We start from the raw sequence: 21,266 nt of genomic DNA, 5'->3' as shown, positions 1-21,266 counted from the left end.
CCCAATAAACAAAGCAAAAGTATAATAATTATAATAAAAAAGACAATAAACAAAGAAGTATACCTGGAAATACTGCAGCACACAATAGCTTTGACAACAACTAATGTGATACACACTACTGAGAAAACCATACAGTAATCGACAAAAGTCAGGGGTCAGGGGTCGGATGCTTTCTTAGGTCTTGAAACATTGTAGAAAAATATTTAGTTTTTACATTTGACTGTGAATGTTTGCTGCTGTGCAAGTAGAAAATTGTTCACGTCTTCGATGGCTGCACAAACGGCTACAGTGCATCACAGCTACATAACGGGTTTACTGTGGCGACTCGTGTGATGAGTGACGTTTCTGCACAAATACGTTCACTTGCATTCATTGGTGATTGAATACATTACGCTTTACACACTTGTAGTAATGTCACTCTGTAATGCACACTCCTGACACAGACTATGCTGTAGATTAAACCAAAAAAAGTTGACAGATGTGTGTTCTTGGGCATAATGATTATTGTTTCGCTTTTTTTTTTGGTTCTAAAACAACATATGAAGATGGCCGTATTGTCATATTTGGCCTCTTAGCACATTCACTCACAAGTTCAATGGTGCATTAACCCCTAATGGTTCTGTTACAGCGCACACATGGGAGAAAAATCAGATGAAAACAAGCAGAACAAAAGGAGCTTTACAATTGTGGAAGTACTATGGCCACTTCAATGACAAAAAAATAACAATAACAAAGTTAATTCATGATCATGTGCTTTACAAGTGTTGATTTGGGTGCCATCCAGCAGGGGTTTGACTGGCAATGAGCGTTTAGGAATGTTTTTCAGTCCTTATAGTGGCGGAATCCATCGTATTCGGTAATGTCAGAAGTTGGATTTTGATTGTAGGTTGTATATTCATGAAGCTAAATGTGTAACAAAACCCCCCAAAATCACCAATACAACACATAGTCACGGTTCCTTAAAGCTTCATGTGCAGTTAATAAAGGAGAAGGCCGTATTTTGACATAAAGATGGAAAACAAAATCATGAATTGCATTAATGCTTCTTTCTAGCGCATTTTGGTAACTTAAAATGACTGTCTTCATTAATGTATACAGTTCAGACAAACTATGAATCTAAAAAAAAAGACTTCTTGTTCATAATTCATATATTTGTAGAGTCAATAGGGCTTTCTATGATTTAAAGTGCCCCTATTATGGGTTATGAAAGGTTCATATTTTGGTTTTGGGAGTCCCCAACAACCGGTTGACATGCATGCAAAGTCAAAAAACACTTTCATTGTCTTATAATATGCAAAAGCGGCACCTAGTGGCAAAGAATGAATTTGCATTTTCATTCAGACCAACGCAAAAAAAAAGACCAACAAGTGGGCGGGCAATATGCTAATGTTTCATTTTGACGTCAACATGAAACGGCTTGGGATTCGTTTTAAAAACGACTCTTTCAATGATTCAGAGTAACAACGCCCCTTAGCTGTTATAAATTCACTGTAAACCACGGCTTCTTGGGGCTTATTGATTTAATTAGCATTTTCATTCAGACCAACGCGAAAAGACCAACAAGTGGGCGGGCAATATGCTAATGTTTCATGTTGACGTCAACATGAAACGGCTTGGGATTCGTTTTAAAAACGACTCTTTCAATGATTCAGAGTCGACTCTTTCTTTTGAGAGACAATAACTTTATACACGGTGCACTTTCAGATTTAAAACTTGGCAGGATGTTTTCATTCACTTAGAGCTGTGTTACACACTGCATGAAAGATAATGAAAAAAAAATCCATAATAGGGGCACTTTAAATAAGTTAAAAACACATCAAACTGCATAATTTGGATTAAAATTAATTATAATTTGGGTCAAATTAATGCTAGATCAAGTGAAATTGATTGCTAGATCAATTTCAGTGATTACTAGCCAAAACAATCATGATGTGTTGAGCAGATATTTTATTTTAGTCTGAAATTTACATTCATTTTGTACTAGTGACCATTTTATAAACGGTAAGGGCACTGGATTCAATGCACAGGCCATTATATGAAACACTAATTTATCTATGTGATTCTTACATATGTAGTTAAAACCAAAATAATAAAGCTTAAAGTGTAATTTATGCGTCACTATTGGTACCAAAAAGAACTGGAAAAAAACAACAAAACTAAATAAAACACACCCCCAATTTTCCATTGGTTGGTCTAACAACAGCACGCCCACATCACACACCATTGGTGGATCCAATGCTGTAAAGCAAAGCCATGTTCAGTGTTTATACTCTTATTAGAATTACACACAGCAGCTTTAATAACTGAAATAAAGCATTAATGTGGCATTGACATTTCTAAAAAAAACAACAACAAAAAACATAAGGGCCTCATTTCTTACACAAATCCTCTTATTAGATTCAAAAATGGGAGATCTGTCCACACTAGCACTGACAAAAGGTGTGAGAAAGGTACCAAAACAATGGATTATACTGTGCTAACAGCAATTTCATGAGAGTGCATTATTTTTGTCATCTCTATTTAGCGTATGCCATCGACAGGTTCTTTTCTGACACCGACCTGATCTAACCTGTATTTTTAATGTTTTTCATTTTCCAAATGTCAGTGAAACTCACTCGGTCTTCTCCATTACAGCAAGGGACACATCTGTGCATCGATGACATGTTGAAATTATCTGGTGGGAAGAAAAAAAAAGTCCTTAAATGCCAGCGGAGTCCCGATTTGGACATTCAGGCCGGTCCCTGTGAGCTGAGACAGACTGGAAACTACAGATCAGTGCTGTCAGAAACGGCTCCTTCCGGAATGGAATGTTTTATGCGAATTACGTTGAAGGAGCCTTTCTCAACTGTGTGCTTCAATGAGCATCCAACTTAAGCTTAAACCAATATATGACAACAGCAACAAAATAAAATCTATTGGCATCCTAAGTCATATCACACAGCTTTATGAATCAATCTGACAAGCTAGCAAACCGAAGGCTTGGGTACAACTTAACTGGTGTCAGATCTTGGCCGAGCACATGGACAAAGTCTGTGCTTCCTACCAGACAAGGGTCCACATATGAATACTAAACATCACAGTTACATATCGACCACCAGAAATCAAACAAATGATCCTTGACGTATAACATGAAAAAAATTAATAAACATCCACAAAAGTTATTGCAACACTCTCTACGGGAACACAATATACCTAGCAAAGTAAAACAATAAAATAGAAACATTTCAATGTAAAAACTACTTCAAATGCAAGTTCTACGGCATGATGTGTGGGCAGAAGAGGATATACTTGATACTCCATAAGCATGTGCCCAACAGAAGACATAAAAAAAAAAAAACACTGTCCTAACCAGGTGCATAATCGCCACATAATCACAGCCAATCAGAATATATCTGATGTTTAACATAACACTTTTGGCCAATTTAATGCGTCCTTGCTGAACAAAAGTATTAATTTCTTTAAACAAAACAAAACAATTAAAAAAAAAAAATTCGAACTGACCCCAAACTTTTCAATGGTATGTTATATAAAGTACTATATAAATTTTCCATGTCTTTTTAATCACTTTATTGCAGAGCACATGGTTAGGACACGGTGTAAATGATTGGCTAGCATATCAATGTTAAAAAATCAGCAAAAAAAAAGACAAGCATTGGCCCACAGATTTCTACATGTTCATTATCTCTGTACTGGCATGATGTCTGTAGCATAAGTGATTTCTACGGTAAGACAAACAGTGAAAAAGACGAGCCAATTTTGATTCCGGTGCATGTTGTTGCAGATATCCTCATGCAACTAGGGGCAGTTCAAATCCCCAGAATGTACGTGAGAATAAAAACCCCACAGATCTTCACAGAACCTTGAACGAGCGCTTAAATCAGAGTATGGTGTGCAGTCGTGCTGCACGGCTTCCTTCGGCATCTACCAACGTGCTCAAAGCCAACATGCTATTCTCATAAAAAATTGTGGAATTTGCCCTCTCACTTTTCCAACAATTCAAAATCCACAAGCACCTCCTACTCCTAACAAGACTCTCCTTCTCGAACCCTCCCAGGTTTCTAAACCAAGTCAAGCCTTCCATAAACAGACAACCTCTTCAGACTTGGTATATTTTAATTTATTTTTAAACAAATTGTGCAGCCTGATCTCCAACTGACTGAGCGATACTTGGCTTTTCCCATCAAATATGCATTTAGTCTCCTTTTTATGACATATGTGACCCTGGACCAGGGTAATAAGGGTCAATTTTTCGAAATTGAGATTTATACATCATCTGAAAGCTGAATAAATAAGCTTTTCATTGATGTATGGTTTGTTAGGATAGGACATAGGAGTGACCTCATGCATGCTAAATGAGAAGCATTTAAATAACGTTTAGGGCTAACGCTTACACCTGGAATTGAAAAAAACACGAAACAGCTTGGATGAAGATGTTCAACCTAGGAGCCAACTCTCTGACTAGCATCTGGTTCTAGAGGGTTTCCAGCCAAGTAAACTGTCGTAATATATGTAAGGCACTACAAGGTAACAATGACAAACCTAAGACTGTGGAGGAATATGTCGCACAGAGGCGCTGAGCACACACATGCACTCAAACGCGACCAACTACCGTGTTGAACATGCCTATGTTATTGTAACCACTTTGTGCAATCACATTGAAAGAGGAAAAACAAGAATCTATTGGTATCAGAAAGGTTCTTCATGAAATCAACGGGTGCATACTGCTACATTCTACAAAGAGGGGCCCAGCTAATGTTCTACGGTATGACAAACCTATTTTCTTTTCTAAATGTGAACACAAACAAAGAAAAGTCTATAAATACACTAGAAAGTTTTGTCGTCCTATTTCCAGAAGATTCCTCCAGGTGTTTTTTGTCGGAGAGCGCGGCGGAATATGCACATACCTCGCCGCATGTAATTTGGAAACGTTTAAGACAGTTCAAGGCCATCGTTATGTTTTTGTTTTTTCTTTGAAGAGCAGCAGATATCCGTATTTCACCTTATCCAAAAAAATTATTGTAGGAATTCAAAACATCCATGTCGTGACCTCGGCTCAACAGGACATAGGAGTTGTATTTGGCCGAGATACAACTATTTGAAAATCTGGAATCTGAGGGTGCAAAAAAATCAAAATATTGAGAAAATCGCCTTTAAAGTTGTCCAAATGAAGTTCTTAGCAATGCATATTACTAATCAAAAATTACGTTTTAATATATTTACAGTAGGAAATTTAAAAATATCTTCATGGAACATGATCTTAACTAAATATCCTAATGATTTTTGGCATAAAAGAAAAATCTATAATTTGGATCCATACAATGTATTTTTGACTATTGCTACAAATATACCCCAGCGACTTAAGACTGGTTTTGTGGTCCAGGGTCACATATGTAGCCTAAAATCAGTGATGTTGCATTGACTGAAAGTACTAAAACACATAGCTACAGTATGTACAGTAAATACGGTATATATAATTATATCCACTATCCAGAACAAAAGTTACTTATCTTTAAATGATGACTTTGGTTCGTTACCCCAGGCAAGTGTCTTTATCTTTAGATGTAGAAGACCTCATGCATGCTAAATGAGAAGCATTTAAATAACGTTTAGGGCTAACGCTTACACCTGGAATTGAAAAAAACACGAAACAGCTTGGATGAAGATGTTCAACCTAGGAGCCAACTCTCTGACTAGCATCTGGTTCTAGAGGGTTTCCAGCCAAGTAAACTGTCGTAATATATGTAAGGCACTACAAGGTAACAATGACAAACCTAAGACTGTGGAGGAGTCGCACAGAACCTGGAATTGAAAAAAACACGAAACAGCTTGGATGAAGATGTTCAACCTAGGAGCCAACTCTCTGACTAGCATCTGGTTCTAGAGGGTTTCCAGCCAAGTAAACTGTCGTAATATATGTAAGGCACTACAAGGTAACAATGACAAACCTAAGACTGTGGAGGAATATGTCGCACAGAGGCGCTGAGCACACACATGCACTCAAACGCGACCAACTACCGTGTTGAACATGCCTATGTTATTGTAACCACTTTGTGCAATCACATTGAAAGAGGAAAAACAAGAATCTATTGGTATCAGAAAGGTTCTTCATGAAATCAACGGGTGCATACTGCTACATTCTACAAAGAGGGGCCCAGCTAATGTTCTACGGTATGACAAACCTATTTTCTTTTCTAAATGTGAACACAAACAAAGAAAAGTCTATAAATACACTAGAAAGTTTTGTCGTCCTATTTCCAGAAGATTCCTCCAGGTGTTTTTTGTCGGAGAGCGCGGCGGAATATGCACATACCTCGCCGCATGTAATTTGGAAACGTTTAAGACAGTTCAAGGCCATCGTTATGTTTTTGTTTTTTCTTTGAAGAGCAGCAGATATCCGTATTTCACCTTATCCCAAAAAATTCTTGTAGGAATTCAAAACATCCATGTCGTGACCTCGGCTCAACAGTCGGTAAATGAATTTCAAGAAAGGGAAAAGCAAACTAAATCTCCATCGAACGAACCTCTGTCTCTCCCAAACGGCCTGTTGATGAGACCTTGTTGTAAAAGAAACTATGAAGGCAAAAACTCCTTCTTCTGTTTTAAAAGAAACGAAACCTCCAGATCACGAAATAAAACATTAACTGTCCCTTTTGAGAAGGCAAAATAAAACTCATCTTAAAAAAAGGAAAACTCCTTAGTACCCTTCTGTTCCCTCTGAGAGTACACTTCCTCTATCCATCGGCGTCTTCATCGTCTTCAAGTTTAAGCATGAAAGGAACAAGGGGATGGGGGTTAAATGTCGATAGGCTTCAGCATGTCTCTCTGTCTCTAGGTGGGATTAGGGTAGAAATGGTAAGCAGCGGTTGGCTGGGCTCCAGTGTTTCAGCTTTAGAGGTAAGGGTACTGGTTCATCTTGGTGGGGCTCAGCGGATATCCAGTGTAGACAGTGGAGGCAGGAGAAGCACTGATGTAGGTCTGGTGTGCGAATTGGGCCTGGTATTGGCCGTGGTGCAGGGTGGGTGAGGGCAGCACGCGGTGGCCCATGCTAACAGGCACCTGGTGGACGATGCCCGGCGGGTAGCTAACGTGCTGGACTGCGTGACGGGCTGGACCCTGCGATGCGACCAGGTGGGCCACCGTGCCGGTGGAGCCCAGGGCCGTGGGGGCAGTGTAGGTGTAGAGGTGTGGCTGTCCGGCCAGATGAGGAGCGGCCAAGTGGGGATGAACGTTAGCTGTGTGGGTGGGACTGTTGTGGAAGGAGTACTGAGCCTGGGTGGCCATAGTGGGGGTGATGTAGGCCTGCTGTCGTCGGTGACCTCCGTTGCGCTCAACTGCCATGTGCTGCTGGGCCTAAATGAGGGGATATCTCCATATTACTTGTGTGAATAAATATATGAACTAAGAAACCAGGTATGAGATTCTTGACTGAAATACCTGGCTGAGATTTAGAGGCTGCTGCTGAAAGGGGTGTGGCCCCAAGCGCTGCTGCCGGTATGTCCCGCCTCCTGAAGAGTGGTTGTTGCCAGACAAGCCACCATTGGACATTTTGAACTTGTAGGTGGAGTTCTGGTGGTTCATCGTATCTGTTTGAGTTTATAAAACATGTTAAAATAATTCGAAATAAAGTTGGGATTATATTGTGATGGATGGATGGGTAGCTAGATCAATGTTAGAAAATTGTTGAAAATATTGATTATATTGTGGTAAATAAAATTGAAAAAATAAAATAAAGTTGGAAATAAAGTTGGGAATTATTTTGTGATAAATGAATACAAATAAAAATTGTGTGTGTAAAATGAATGAATGAATAAAATGTTGGAAAATTGTTGGAAATATTGATTGATTTACCGTGTTAAATAAAATGGAAAAAAATCAAATAAAAATAAATTTGGAAAAAATTATTTGAAGACAATATTATTTATATTTTCAACAAGTTTTCCCAAATGCATTAATTATGTGACAAGAAAGAGATCACAGACTGGAAATTAGCACATCTATGTAGGAAATCATTTGCCTGCATCCAATATAGTTTAGCAGTCCTTATACAAACTGTTGTTGACTTACAGAATAGAGCGATTAACCAATTAGAATCAATTAGTATTCCAGAGAGCTTTATAATAATGAAAAAATAAAACAGTACTGCTGATCACACTTAAGCTTGCATTGTCATAAAATATCTTCTGACAATTTTTAACATATCTGAGTTGAATTACCTCTCTAAGCTGTTTTTATTGCCCACAGATTTTGAAATGCCACATAAATCTACTAAATAAATCTACGCTGCATATCAGAGGCTGTCAGCGAACTGTCACTTTAAATTGATGCTTGATTCAGGCTCTGCCAGGTGTTTCTTTTTCTCTGTCAGCTTATCAGCCCTTCCCCTGTCTCACCAGGCAGGAGTCTGTCACACTCTCCCAGATTCTTGCTGGTCTGGCTCTTCAGTGGAGGGATGATAATGGTCCGGGGGTTCCCGTTGCTGTAGTTGTCCAGGACAGCACCTTTGGAGTCGTAGCTGTTGGCATTGGGGCCATTAGGCCGAGACTCCACAGCGTATGGGCTGGTATTGCTGGAGTCAGAGTCAGGGGAGTCATGGACCGTCACACAGCTGATGACATTCTTCCTCTGTTTGGATGACGTGCTGTTGAGAAGGCAAAACAGGAAGGTTAGGAAGGCGATTCATTGGAAATAAAAACTAAATAAAACACTGTAAAGGAAAAAATTAGAATTTATGGTATAAAACGGCAGCTGTGGTTGCAAGAACTTTACAGTAAATAATACAGTAAATATACAGTAGAGAAGGTGCAGTGTCATACAAACAAATACACAACACCTTCATGGTAACACCCACGACACTAAAATAATGCAATAAACATGAATTTACAAACATAAGATGTAACATAAAACTCTAATGTACATAACTAATAAGAAAAAACTTCACAGGGAATTCTGGGAATGTCAATTTACCGTTTTCTTTTTTCTTTTTCCAAATCAAAAAAACTGTCAATTTAACAGTAGTTTACATGAAATGTCCCGTTAGATTTATAACAGTTTTTCACTGTATACAGTAAGGGAACCATTAACCAACGTACCATTAACCAATTCAACCAATATCACATTTTTTACAGTGTATGCATATGAAGTTATTCAAGCATTGTTTTGTGTAATAATACTTCACAATGTCATATTTGTTAGGTAAAATCTTCAACTCCCAAGACCACTAAAGTCATTTTCAAGGCATTATTCAGCATTTTCCCTGAATAATGAATAGGCATTTAAAAGTCAAAATTGACCCCGTTTATTTACTCTATAAATGTCCCTGGTCTTATTGCGCATGATTCATCAGTTATTCCACAGAAAACAAATAGTTTTTATAATCATTCATCAAAATGTAATAACTTTCTCCGCCTCTGAAATGATTTTGCCATAATCAAGCCCGCACAGAGAGAAAACATTTTAAGCAATAATATTACATCCTAACATAACACAATCCAATCAAATGGATGGATAAAATCCTGTCCTACATTATTTCCCACTTTCACTTAAAAATATACCACATTACAGAACTGTGTACTGAAATCGCTCATCCCATTTTACTGACCTGGTGTTATTGGGCTGTTTAAGGTCGTCCTCCTCATCCGTGTCACTGCTGATGGTGATGATGCTGACGGCCGGGCTGGGGGTGTCGGGGATGACGATGGTTTGGCGCGGTGGGTTGTGTTGACTGTGGTGGTCTCTAGTGGTGCTACATGCCTGCTCGCCTCCCCATCCCACTACTCCACCACCTCCGCAGGTCTGTGATGGGCCGCAGGTCAAGGACGGGCCGTTCTGAACCACGGCACACCGAGGGGGGGTGTTCTCCTTCACTCGTTTGGAGCGGTGAGGTGACGTCACCGGCTGGGTGGAGGACACGTCATATGCTGACACGTTCCTAAGAAATGTTTTTAAAGGGTTTTGGGGTGAAATCATGGTAAAACCATGTTTTTTTTTACATTTTACCATATTATACCATGGCTTTAATTGATGTACCTTTTAAATACCAATATATATGAATATTACCACTTGATGGTATAACTTTACCATGGCAGATTTTTTTTATAAGGGTTGTCTGACCCGTTGTTCATCTGATGCTGCTTGCTCTTTTTGGAGGAGGAGCTGTTGTTTGATGGCTGTCTCATGACATGAGCCACACCCACATTGAGAGGTTGCTGAGAGGGCAGGGCGACACGACCTGCCAGTAAGGCTGGCTGTTGCATAATGGGATTGTAATGGCTGCCATGGGGATGTGAATTCCTGAAACAAAACAAGCATAATTAAAGCATGCCCTTTAAAGTCTACTACACTACCATTCAAAAGTTTGAGAATGGTAAGATATATATATATAATCTGAAATGGAAATCTTTTGTCACAAAAGTTTTTACTTGCACTTTTAATTAATTCAATGCATCCTTGCTGAATAAAAGTATTACAACAGTGTATATTTAAATATGAATATTTAAAAAATCAGTTTAATCAGTAGCTTTGACTTGTTTTCCAATTAAAAATTTTAAACATTATTTCAACAAGACAAATTTATCTGACAAGCAAAATTGCATAAGGTAATATGATATAGATATGCTTAATACAAAAATATGTAATGGAATATGAAAAATATATAATGGAATGAAACAATATACATTTACTGACAGTTCAAAACTCTACTTCTGTTTTGCTTTTAAATGTAATTTTGATTACAATTTTTTATTTATTTATTTGTTTGGTAGTGCAGAATCTGACATTTATTTCTCATTGATTCAAGATACATTCTCTATAAATTATTCTTAACATTTTATGATGATTTGCATCTCATGTGAATTTATTGTACCTTGTTATAAGGATGTTTATATATTTTGCTTTCAACTTGACAGCTCTATTACTGCACTACTTGTCAGAATTAAATACTTCATATATAGGAATAAACACTACATTTTTTGTATCTAGCATTTAGATATCTGTACTATCTTCAATCATCAACTAAAATTGTATCTAAATGAAGAATAAATGCAATGCAACATTTGGCCAGAGGGGGCAGCAGTGACTGCATCAAACAGCAAAGAAGCAGAGGACAGCATTAGATCTCAGAGGAGAAATCTCTCTCTGCAGTAAAGTGCAACACTCTTCCAACTGGACTGGCTCAGGACTACCAAGCCCTCCGGGCTGAGCTTAAGGTGCTAATGTGATGATCTGCAGATATCAGCACACGTTCATCTGTAATACATTCACCTCGTGCAGGACAGCACGACCTGACTCCATTACCCTGTCCTAGCCAGAGACACGCTCCTACACTCACTGTTCTAATACAAAAAAACCAACATGAATTCTAAACGAATCCAGAATATATCAGACTTAAAATATTCCGTTCCTTCATTCCAAATGAATAATTTAAATGCATGATGGCTTTGTAGGTGCATTTGCAGACTAAGCAACCTAGATAATTTAATCTGTTTAGTTCATAATCTAGGAGATTATTAAAACCCAGTGTTGCGGTACTGAACTGCCGTCAAATATATGGATCACCAGTCATGATATCTTAAAATAGATTGGTTGAGTTCCACATGCCTGTTTATAATCAGCATGGTATAAGTATGTTTCGTTTGAATTAATTTTAAAATGCTAATGGAGTCGCTATTAAACATAATGGAATTGTACCAGATCTGCCCAGCTAAATAAAACAAACAAAAGATAAAAGCTTCTGTGGCACCAACATCTAAACGGAACAGAGTGAAACAGTCGGGTTCCAGAAATAAAAATCTCAATCATTTTCTCCATAAAGAAACCTTTAAAGATAGACCTACTGTGAGCTACGAGGTTGTTATTTGATGGTAAACGCTTTTGTTGAAGCCATCACCCCACATTATTTTGATTTAATTTAGGAATAATCACGTTCAACAGCAGAAAATGACATTATTCATAATTCTACAGAGAAATCTCCACCAATCAGATAATCGTGAAGCAAATTGTGCCAGTGTAGAGTAGCATTTGTAGTTTGTCATTTCTCCGATCACAAATGCAGACATGGTTTTATGTTTACGTGGCGCGATGCAATGCAACGCGTAAAAAGACAGTATAAGTCATTATAATCCATAATTATGTCCCCACTGGATGCAACAAATGCCTCGTTTATAATGGATTTTAATGTTTTTGTCTCATCTTGCCGGGACAAGTCATCACAATATGGTAAGGGGCGTAACATTTCCGTCACACACTTGAGGTATTCGGCCAATCACAATGCACTGGATAGCTGGCCAATCAGAGCACACCTCACTTTTCAGACCGATGAGCTTTGTAAAAATCTATGTGTTTCAGAAAGGCGGGGCATAGAGGAGAAACAATAATGTACAGTATGTGGAAAATAATGTGTTTTTTTAACCTTAAACTGCATAAACACTTTTTATTAAACCAAATACACAAAATAATGTTCTTTTTAACAACATCATATGACCCCTTTAAACAAAGACCTTTTTATAAATCCCTACGTGAAAAAAGAATGGGAAAAATGCTTCTGGAACCAAGGCCGCTGAAAAGTTGGGAGGGCCGCTGAAAAGTTGCAATCTATTGCAAAAATAATGATGGTTTCTCAAACACTCCCCATCTGCCAATGGCCTTGCCCTCAAACTCACACCATTGGTTGAGACAAATGTCCATGGGTCAGGATCCCCAAAAAGAGCAATGTTTTGAAAGCACCACAAAGCTAAAATATTAACACTTTACTGGGAAGTCAACCTACACTGTAAGAAAAAAAAAAAAAAGAAGCAAAAACTGTACTTTTATAGGTACAACAGTTTGCCACTGGGGCGGTACAGTTAAAGGGACAACTTTGTACCTTATCTACACCCGAAAGGGGGCATATTTGAACCTTAGAGTAAAAAATATGTACCCATGAGGTTTTTTTTTTTACATTTTCTGAGAGTTTCCAAATGGTTTACATACAATAGTTTATGCATATTAAATGGATTGTCCACCCAAAATGAAAATTTTGTCATCATTTACTCCCCCTTATGTTTTTCCAATCCTGAATGCATTCCGTGGAACACAAAAGAAGATATTTTGAAGAATGTTGGTAACCAAACAGATTTGGGTCCTTTGACTTCCATATTATTTTTTGCCCATACTATGAAAGTCAAAGGGACCCGAAACTGTTTGGCTACTAACATTCTTCAAAATATCTTCTTTTGTGTTTAACAGAATGCATACCGTTTTGGAGTGACATGAGAGTGAATAAACATGACAGAATTTTCATTTTTGTTAGAACAGAAAAAAGCATTTTGACGTCAAAAAATTAAACACTAATGGCCTAAGAATAAATGTACTATAGCAAGCACAATAGCTCTCTTTAGCAGTGACGGCATGGTGGTTTCTCACCTCCAGTTGGCCAGAGGCTGCGAGCTGGTCATGGAGTCGGGGATGACGGTGGCGTGTTGGACGGAGGTGTGTGTGAGCGGCTGCCACGTCGGCGGAAGGAGAATCTGTTGAGTACCAGACGGCCAGGCCTGCTGTAGAGTCAAGATGGAGGGAAAACACCAAGTTAGTGTACAGAGATCAGGTACATCTCCATCAGAAGGTCGAACATCTACAGATAGTGGAGCTCATGTGATCCCATATAGTTAGATACTGCAGTCGAGTAGGGTATGAACGCCAACTAGCAACCAACAGCACACGGACTCAGTAACCTTTTGTGATTTAATTGGCGTCAGAGTGAAGACCCCGTAACCTGGCACATCAAATCGGGCCAGGGTACTGCACCAATGTATTTAGAGAGAGGAGAAAAAGGATACGGCTATTTAGAGAAATGACCGCTAGTAAGTGCTAAACTGTGCCAAACAACCACCAAAGGGGTCATTTAGTTATTTAAGACACAGTAGCCTCAGCATTCGGGCCTAGATTCAAGAGACATCGTTTAATGAAATTGTTCTAACAAAATATGAACAGAAGAGGTCAATTATAAACAATTTTATAACCCATCCATCTTCTAAGCTAATTATTCTCTTGGTCTGAAAATGAAGATGCTTTGAAGCTTTGAAGCAGCAAATTATGGACAACATAAAAGATCTCCCTCTGGAATAACAAAAAGCTTGTGCCACTTTCGTTGGAACTTCATTCATTTCCCTCCCTTGATTCCTTGGCACCGGTATCTAGATGACGGGGCCCCTGCATACTGCGTACGGCCTTGGCTCCTGCCTATAAAAAAGATAAGACCCTGCCTTAATAAAGAGATGTGGCATCTCCCAGGCTGTGTGCTGATGTGTTAGACATTTTCCAAATCAGCTCTGACTTTAATTAAATTCAGGGGCCCTATTCAGAGGCTTTGTGAGGAGCTGCTTTGTATGGTGGGTGAGGAGTGCGGGGAGTGCCAGGCATAATTTGCCCAGAGATGTGAGCTTGAAGAAGAGTGTCTGCAACTCTAATAGTTTAATGCAGCTTTATTGATTAGCAGTTTAATGTACAACTAATGAATTGTTTCTTTAATACCCTTTGCACATCTATTTACCAGTCCATCAGTATGGGCCACAGCCCTCACACAAATAAGGGAGGGTGATGGAGAAAGAGTGGAAAAAATGCTTTTACGATGTCTGAAAGGCTGTGATTACACATTTAGCATTGTAAAAGAAGTGAATCTTGGCCTTTTTTTTTTTTTGGAATTCCAGCTATTTAAGGTCAACTTTCTGGAGTGCATTGGACTGATATTATTAGAGCGATAATGATTATTAAATTATTACATTTTAAAATAGTTTAGTTATTAAATAGTTACTTCAAACTATAATCATCCTGTCATTGTAATTTGTTTTATTGTGTTTGACATGAATAATTTCATTAGAACTATGTCCCCAAAGCCCTTTGTCTACATTCCTGACACTTTGCATCCTCCTTTCTCACTCTGGGTTGGGTTGTGTAATTGTATCGTCTGGCCTGGAACGCTAACCCAGATAAGAGTAGAGTTTTCCATGAAAGGCCATCTCTGCAACTACCCCCCTAACAGCTTTTCTGCCCTCACGGGGTGAAAGCCTTTTGTCACCCCCGGGGCTCTGAAAGCACCGCCGCTCCCGCGCCAATTGTTTTTACATTTTCTGCATTCCTGTTCCAGATAAAGGCTGAGGCCTTCTAGAAACCCACTCTACTGGCACCAGGAGCGATGTGGTCTGGCTGATTGGATTAAAGGGAGGAGAATGGGCGGTTGAGGCCCTGAAGTAGTGATGAACAAGTATCCCCATCCCCATCCACCTTTCCTAATGCAGCGCTCCGATAATCACCCATGGAATTTATGCACGGGTTTTCCTGAACGTGAGGAACAATAAAGATGCATTACAGTATTAAGCAGTCGGGTAGAGCCATGAAACAGCAACACAAGCAAAGCTCAGCTCAGCTGAAAAAGTGTGCAGATGAATTATTATTATAACGAATTACAACCATCCTATTTCAAAAGTAAAAAAAACAAAATATCAATTTTCAGCATGATTCAGCATGAGTCATATGGACATTTTTTTATTCTTTTATGGTGCTTCATTTGTCATTTTGGAGCTTCACAGCCACAGTCATCATTCACTTTCATTAAATTGAAAAGAGTAAACAGAATATTGTTTAAAAAAATTCACTTTTTATGTTTCAGAGAAGTAAGGGTTTGGAACAACATGAATGGTAAGTAATTAATTTAAATTTTTGGCTGAACCTTTCCTTTAATCTGTAGAGTCTTCAAAAACCAACAAGAGCTCAGCTCAGGAAAACTGAAAATGTTGTGGATAAATTACAAATTAGCTAAACGGCTCTGAACCTCGCCACCCTATCTCAAATTTAAAAGCCGTCTGGGCCCTGCCTTGCGGCTCCAGAGGGTAGACAAATCCCTCAGCATCCAAAGACCTCATTTATAGCCAACCTCAGTCTTGCTCATCAAAGCATGACTTCCTCCAACTCCAGGAATGAAGCACACTTGCCTGACTTAGTGGAGGCAGGAAAGCAAACCATCAGTGGGGTAAAATCTCCAGTGGGGAAAGACAGGCCACTCCAGTTGCTAGAGCAGAGCATGCAGAGATAAATCCAACTCGACTTCAATTAATCTATTGGCCATGAAATGAGTGTCTCCTCGATTTTGTTGAAGGGAAAGTGAATTATACTTATATCATTAAAACAAAGTAGGTCATGCTAATTGCTCTTCGTTGGAGCCAAACTCGGATGTAATTGAGATTTTGGGAAAGGCTGAGGGGTGTAATTAGTTTAGGAAATGTGGCTTTGTATTGTTATGGCAATGGGGGCAATGTCTGGCTATACCTGTGTCAGAAGGCCTGGCTGGATCTGTAGAGGTTGGGCACCGGGGGCCTGTGTTACTATAGGAACTGCATTCTCCATCCGCACAGAGTAGCCAGTGTGTTTAGAGGGTGACGCTTGCAACCCTGGGAAGAAATAACAAGGAAAACACCATTAGATGGCAAAATGTAAGAAATAGCTCAATCAGAAACTAAAATTCTGTCAGTATTTACTCATTTCAAATTTATATGACTTTTAAATGAATCTTTACACAGCTCTTTCCATACAATGACCACATAAAACACTTTAAAAGTCTACTACAATTCTAAAAAAAAACATTTTCTATTTGAATTTATTTTTAAAATGAAATTTATTTATGTTGTGGCAAAGCTTAATTTTCATATCTTTGTGGAAACCAAGATTTTTATCTGGAATCTTAAATGAGTAGAAAGTTCAATAGAAAAGTCAAATAAATATTTGATGAATATCATTACTGTCACTTTTGATCAACTGAATGCATCCTTCCTGCATAAAAATAAATTTCTATTATTTCTATTATATTAAATAAATACAAATCTTACTGACTCCAAACATTTGAATGGTTCCATAGCTTTGTGTTATGAACAGATTAAAACTTCAAGTTTTCGTTTTCAAATTTTGACACAAGTTTCTGTTAAATTTTATCAATGTATGATGGCACAGATAATCACATAAATCTGTTGTATGACTTCAGAAGACTTGGAATATTGTGCACCAGTCGTATGGACCATTATTATGATATTTGTCTGAAGCAGATACTATGAACTGCCGTCATATGGAAAGAGATAAATAGGTAAAATGGGTAAAATTCTTTAAAGACAGAAACAATAACAGCAAACAGGTTTGACACGACCTTGGGGTGAGTAAATAATTACAGAATTGCACATTTTGTGTGAACTAGTCCTATAAAATAAGATACAGTTTAGCCAAATCTATATCAGAAATATCCAGGGTTTAATATAAATTAAATTAGCGCTCACCTTGGAAGCCAGGAGGGCAGACGATGAGGGCCTGCTGGAAGGGATCGGGTCGGGCGGCGCAGAGTTGTGGTGCACCGGGTTGGAGGTTCATGGTCCTGGGGGCCACGGCAGCCATAGGGGCCGCAGAAGGCTGGTAGAGTGCAGATTGGTAATTTAGTATGGAGACATCAGGATTGGTAAAGGAAAGAGTGGCACTGGTGGAAGAGGGAGCCAGGTTGGTGGCCTAAAGGAACCGATGGGATCAAACGAACAAACAAACAAAAGCATGAGGAAGTGGGTGTGGGGATTGGGTGGAGCAACAATGAATGATGAGGGGCAAAATTTCAAATAAGAGCAAATGATGAACATAAACTCCTTAAAATATTTCTTGATATACAGGATGGATGTACAAAAAATGAAAACTGCAGGCAGCAAGCACAGGAAGCATGCTTTGTGTTAAATTCAGAGTAATTTCTTAGAGCGAATACCACAATACTGTTCAACTAAAACGCTTTATTAGCTGTTATTGTGTGCAGACAGCATTAGGGTTCAGGCATTTTCTACTAAATGACTTATTGAGCGTAAGGAAAGAGGAGGTAAGAGAGCTTCAATCAATGCTCTTGTGTTACAGTCTCCATCAATGCTAGGACCCTTCAACTCATTGAATTTGCTCAGTCTCATTAGCAGCAGATAATGATCCCTCTTTGCTCTAAAGCTATGATTAAATATACACACAGATCTAACTGGTGAGGGGAGAGAAAATCTGTTCTTCAAAGCCTCTGCACTAGATTTCCCCTCCAGTGCTTTTTAATCCGGCCTGACTGCAGCACATTAATCTGTTTATTCATCTATCAATGTGGAATTTGCGCCGTCTAGGAGGTTTGATGAACGAGGGAACTCCCTCTCCTCCATCTAGAACGGTGAACCGAATATGCTTCTCAAAAGAATTGTGCAGGTCCTTCCATCATAGTTACTCTCTCTCGATAATGAAAACACAAGACAAAAATATAGCCAGAAGTAAAAATATGAGTGCGGTAACATCGCCAGAGAGAGGAAAGGGCGTGATTTCTGCTCAAAACGAAAAAGAAGATTCGAGCCATGGCTTAGCAGTTAGCGTATGTGCTCCAATATCAATATTTTGAGCTTTGGAGCTCAGTTGGGAAAAGTGTGAGTCTGGCCTGCTGCTGAGCTATGGTCTGAGCTAAGGCTTAGCTGTCTGCGCACATGCAACGACATCAACATTTTGAACCTTGGTGCTAATAAAAGAAATGTAGGTTTGAGTCTGGCCTGCTTATGGTTCCATGAGCCCTATTCAGAACTTCCAAAATTAAAAAAATGGCCCGAGCTATGGCTTAGCGGTCTGTGCACATGCTAAGACATCAAAACCTTAAGGCTTGGTGCTAATATAAGAAATGTGGGTTTGAGTCTGACCTACTTTTGTTCCCGTGTGCCAATTGAAAACTTCCAAATATAAGACTTTTCATGGCCTCTTCATGATCCCATGTGCCTGTTTAGAACTTCCAAAACGAATACAAATGGTCTGAGCTATGGCTTAGTGGTCAGCACACATGCTCTAACATGAATATTTTGAGCTTATTTGGGGAATTTGGGTTTTCGTCTGGCCTATTCATGGTCCCATTCACCTACTCAGATCTTCCAAAACTAAAAAAAAAATGGTGTAAATGGTCTGAGCTATGGCTTAGGGGTCTGTGCACATGCTAAGGCATCTTGGTGCTAATATAAGAAATGTGGGTTTGGGTCTGGCCTGCTCTTGTTCCCATGCACCAATTCAAAACTTCTAAAACTGTTGTTAATCAGCACATTGTGACAGAGGGCTGCAAGGCTGGAAACACACACACACACACACACAGCCCAAATGGCCCATGATATGACTAGTGTTCTGTCCACTGAAAGAAGTCATCCGATACTGCCAGTGGTCAATGGGCCAATGCTACTCTAATTTCTTTGGGCTGTCCCACAGCAAATGAGTCTGTGCATGTTATACTGTACAATTAATTATCGGCAGCTTTAAGAAAAACTAAACCGAGCTAAGGATCGTTTTAAATGAATTCAAATAAAGTTTTAAGTCACTATAGCTTGGTGCTGTGTGCATTCTGACCTAGCTGTAGTTTTGAGGTTGAAACTGCATAGAAATTACCTAATAAATAAGCAAAAATCTGCAAAAATCCACTTTTTATGATGCATAATTTTGCTTGTTATAAGCACAGCATTTAACAGTTTAGAGAGGATTATGTTTATAATAAGGGAAGATCTTTTTTGTATATTAGAAGTTGTTTATCATCTTGTAATTTTTGAAATGTATTATCTGGCTTCTTAAGTACATTTATATTGTTTAAGGATTTTTTAAATCATATTTAACAGGAAATCAAGACAAAATTCTGATTGACATTTTTTACACAAATGTTTCTTTTTTATTTAACAAATATACATATTACAAATATTTAATCATGTAAAATGGCTTTGTGGTCGCTAGTTAGATGTGATAATGTAAATGTGTGTGTGTGGATACTGACCTGGCTATGCACAGTGTTAAGCTGGTTGTTGAAGGTCATGGTGAGATTGGTGGAGGTGCTGGGGGCTACATGTGTTATAAAGGGCGTCTTGCTCTGATTGACTGTATCGTACATGTTCACCCGACGCTTGCAAATCTCCATGTTCTGGAAGCAGGATTTGACGCTGCAAGAAAAAAAGACATGGTCAGCGAGCTAAACATAATTTGATAAAACTACATAACCTTTACAACTTAATGCTGGTGTAGTGTAGTTTAACTGACTGTGTGCTGTGTGGGAAATCCAGCAAGTGTGTCATTGTGACAAAAGGGTGGTTGAGTGTCTCTATGGGCGTTATTCTCTTGTCTGCGTCGATGGTCAGCATCTTGGTCAGCAGGTCAATAAACTCCCTTCTGTCTGCCTTCTCCGCCAGCATGTCGCTGCCCTCCAAGTCTGTGGTCATATTCACCTGCACACAGCAAAAGAGAGAAGATGAGAGCGAGAAATGAAAGAGAGAGACAGACTGACTGACGTACAGAGACCAACAAGTACTTTAGGGATCCTCAAACAAGGTTAACCAGCTCTTGTCTTCTTTTTTCTGATGCAACATTGACTAACACATCACCATGGAATCTGTGCCCACAGAATTCCTCAAAAAACAAAATCCCAAAGAATTCCATAGAATTTCACATACTTAAAATAATAATCACAAAGTCAATCAGCACAGAAATTGCTGTAATACTTTAATGCAAAATTAAAAGAGTTAATATTTGTAAATGCACTGGACAGTGATAATCCATGAATGTAGGCAGTAGGGTAAATTAGCTGCCATAATTGCAGAATAAATCATCCTTAGTAGCTGAATGTGTGTTGAATGCGAGCCTGGGTGTTCCCAAATCATGGAATCTGTCAGCTGAATCTTCTGATCCAACTTACAGCTTTTGTAAATAATACATGCGAGTATTTGTGTGTGAATATCTCCCGCAGTGCTTGACGTGTACAACTCTATTAATATACACAGGTCTGTCAGTCAAAAAGTGTGTGTGTTCTCAGAGGACAGCGGTAACCTTTCTGATATTCCCAAATATTTGCCCTCAAATTTACAGATATTCACTTAGGAACGCTTCAGATGCCAGGCCAGATATTCCCATCTGTCTGAGAATGTGAAAATAAACAAAACCTGATATATAATTTAGTTTCACCTTTAAAATGGTTTAAAAGGGCTAAAAGAGCTCGTTTAACGTGACCTTATATTTAGACAAACAAAATACTTTTTTTTGCATTAAGGTCATATTAAAATAATATAGTTTATAGTTTAATAATATATTATGACAGTATTAAATCGAAAACAAAATATAATATAATATAATATAATATAATAAAATATAACAATTTAATCTGCATATGAAAAGAAGCAAATTAACTAAATATTCACTAAATATACATTTTAGCAAATATAAAAAAGCTAATATAAAATACAAAAACA

General features: G+C 38.5%; 1 protein-coding gene across 5 annotated transcripts in view; it reads right to left on the bottom strand.

The window, feature by feature from the left end:
- Nucleotides 1–4,346: 4,346 nt before the first annotated feature.
- LOC107738404 (homeodomain-interacting protein kinase 2-like) overlaps nt 4,347–21,266 on the bottom strand; it is a 107,258-nt gene continuing 90,338 nt past the window's right edge. Inside the window, exons 6-16 of one of the 5 annotated variants that reach the window (XM_016550168.1) lie at nt 20,065–20,249; nt 19,805–19,967; nt 17,292–17,514; nt 16,297–16,418; nt 13,399–13,529; nt 10,111–10,290; nt 9,599–9,928; nt 8,391–8,638; nt 7,435–7,583; nt 6,454–7,350; nt 4,347–5,047 (exon numbers count right to left, since the gene is read on the bottom strand). In XM_016550168.1, the coding sequence (XP_016405654.1) occupies nt 6,889–7,350; nt 7,435–7,583; nt 8,391–8,638; nt 9,599–9,928; nt 10,111–10,290; nt 13,399–13,529; nt 16,297–16,418; nt 17,292–17,514; nt 19,805–19,967; nt 20,065–20,249 (2,193 nt within the window). In that variant the 3' untranslated portion in view covers nt 4,347–5,047; nt 6,454–6,888. Of the gene's footprint in view, nt 5,048–5,351; nt 5,772–5,799; nt 7,351–7,434; nt 7,584–8,390; nt 8,639–9,598; nt 9,929–10,110; nt 10,291–13,398; nt 13,530–16,296; nt 16,419–17,291; nt 17,515–19,804; nt 19,968–20,064; nt 20,250–21,266 lie in introns of those variants that run through there. The other 4 variants (XM_016550165.1, XM_016550167.1, XM_016550166.1 and 1 more) reach the window with 4 other exon arrangements.

Source organism: Sinocyclocheilus rhinocerous, unplaced genomic scaffold, assembly GCF_001515625.1.
Source record: "Sinocyclocheilus rhinocerous isolate Xijiao unplaced genomic scaffold, SAMN03320098_v1.1 scaffold975, whole genome shotgun sequence".
Taxonomy (NCBI): Eukaryota; Metazoa; Chordata; class Actinopteri; order Cypriniformes; family Cyprinidae; genus Sinocyclocheilus; species Sinocyclocheilus rhinocerous.
Note: the sequence above shows the minus strand (reverse complement) of the source record. Positions and strands in the feature narration are given on the sequence as shown.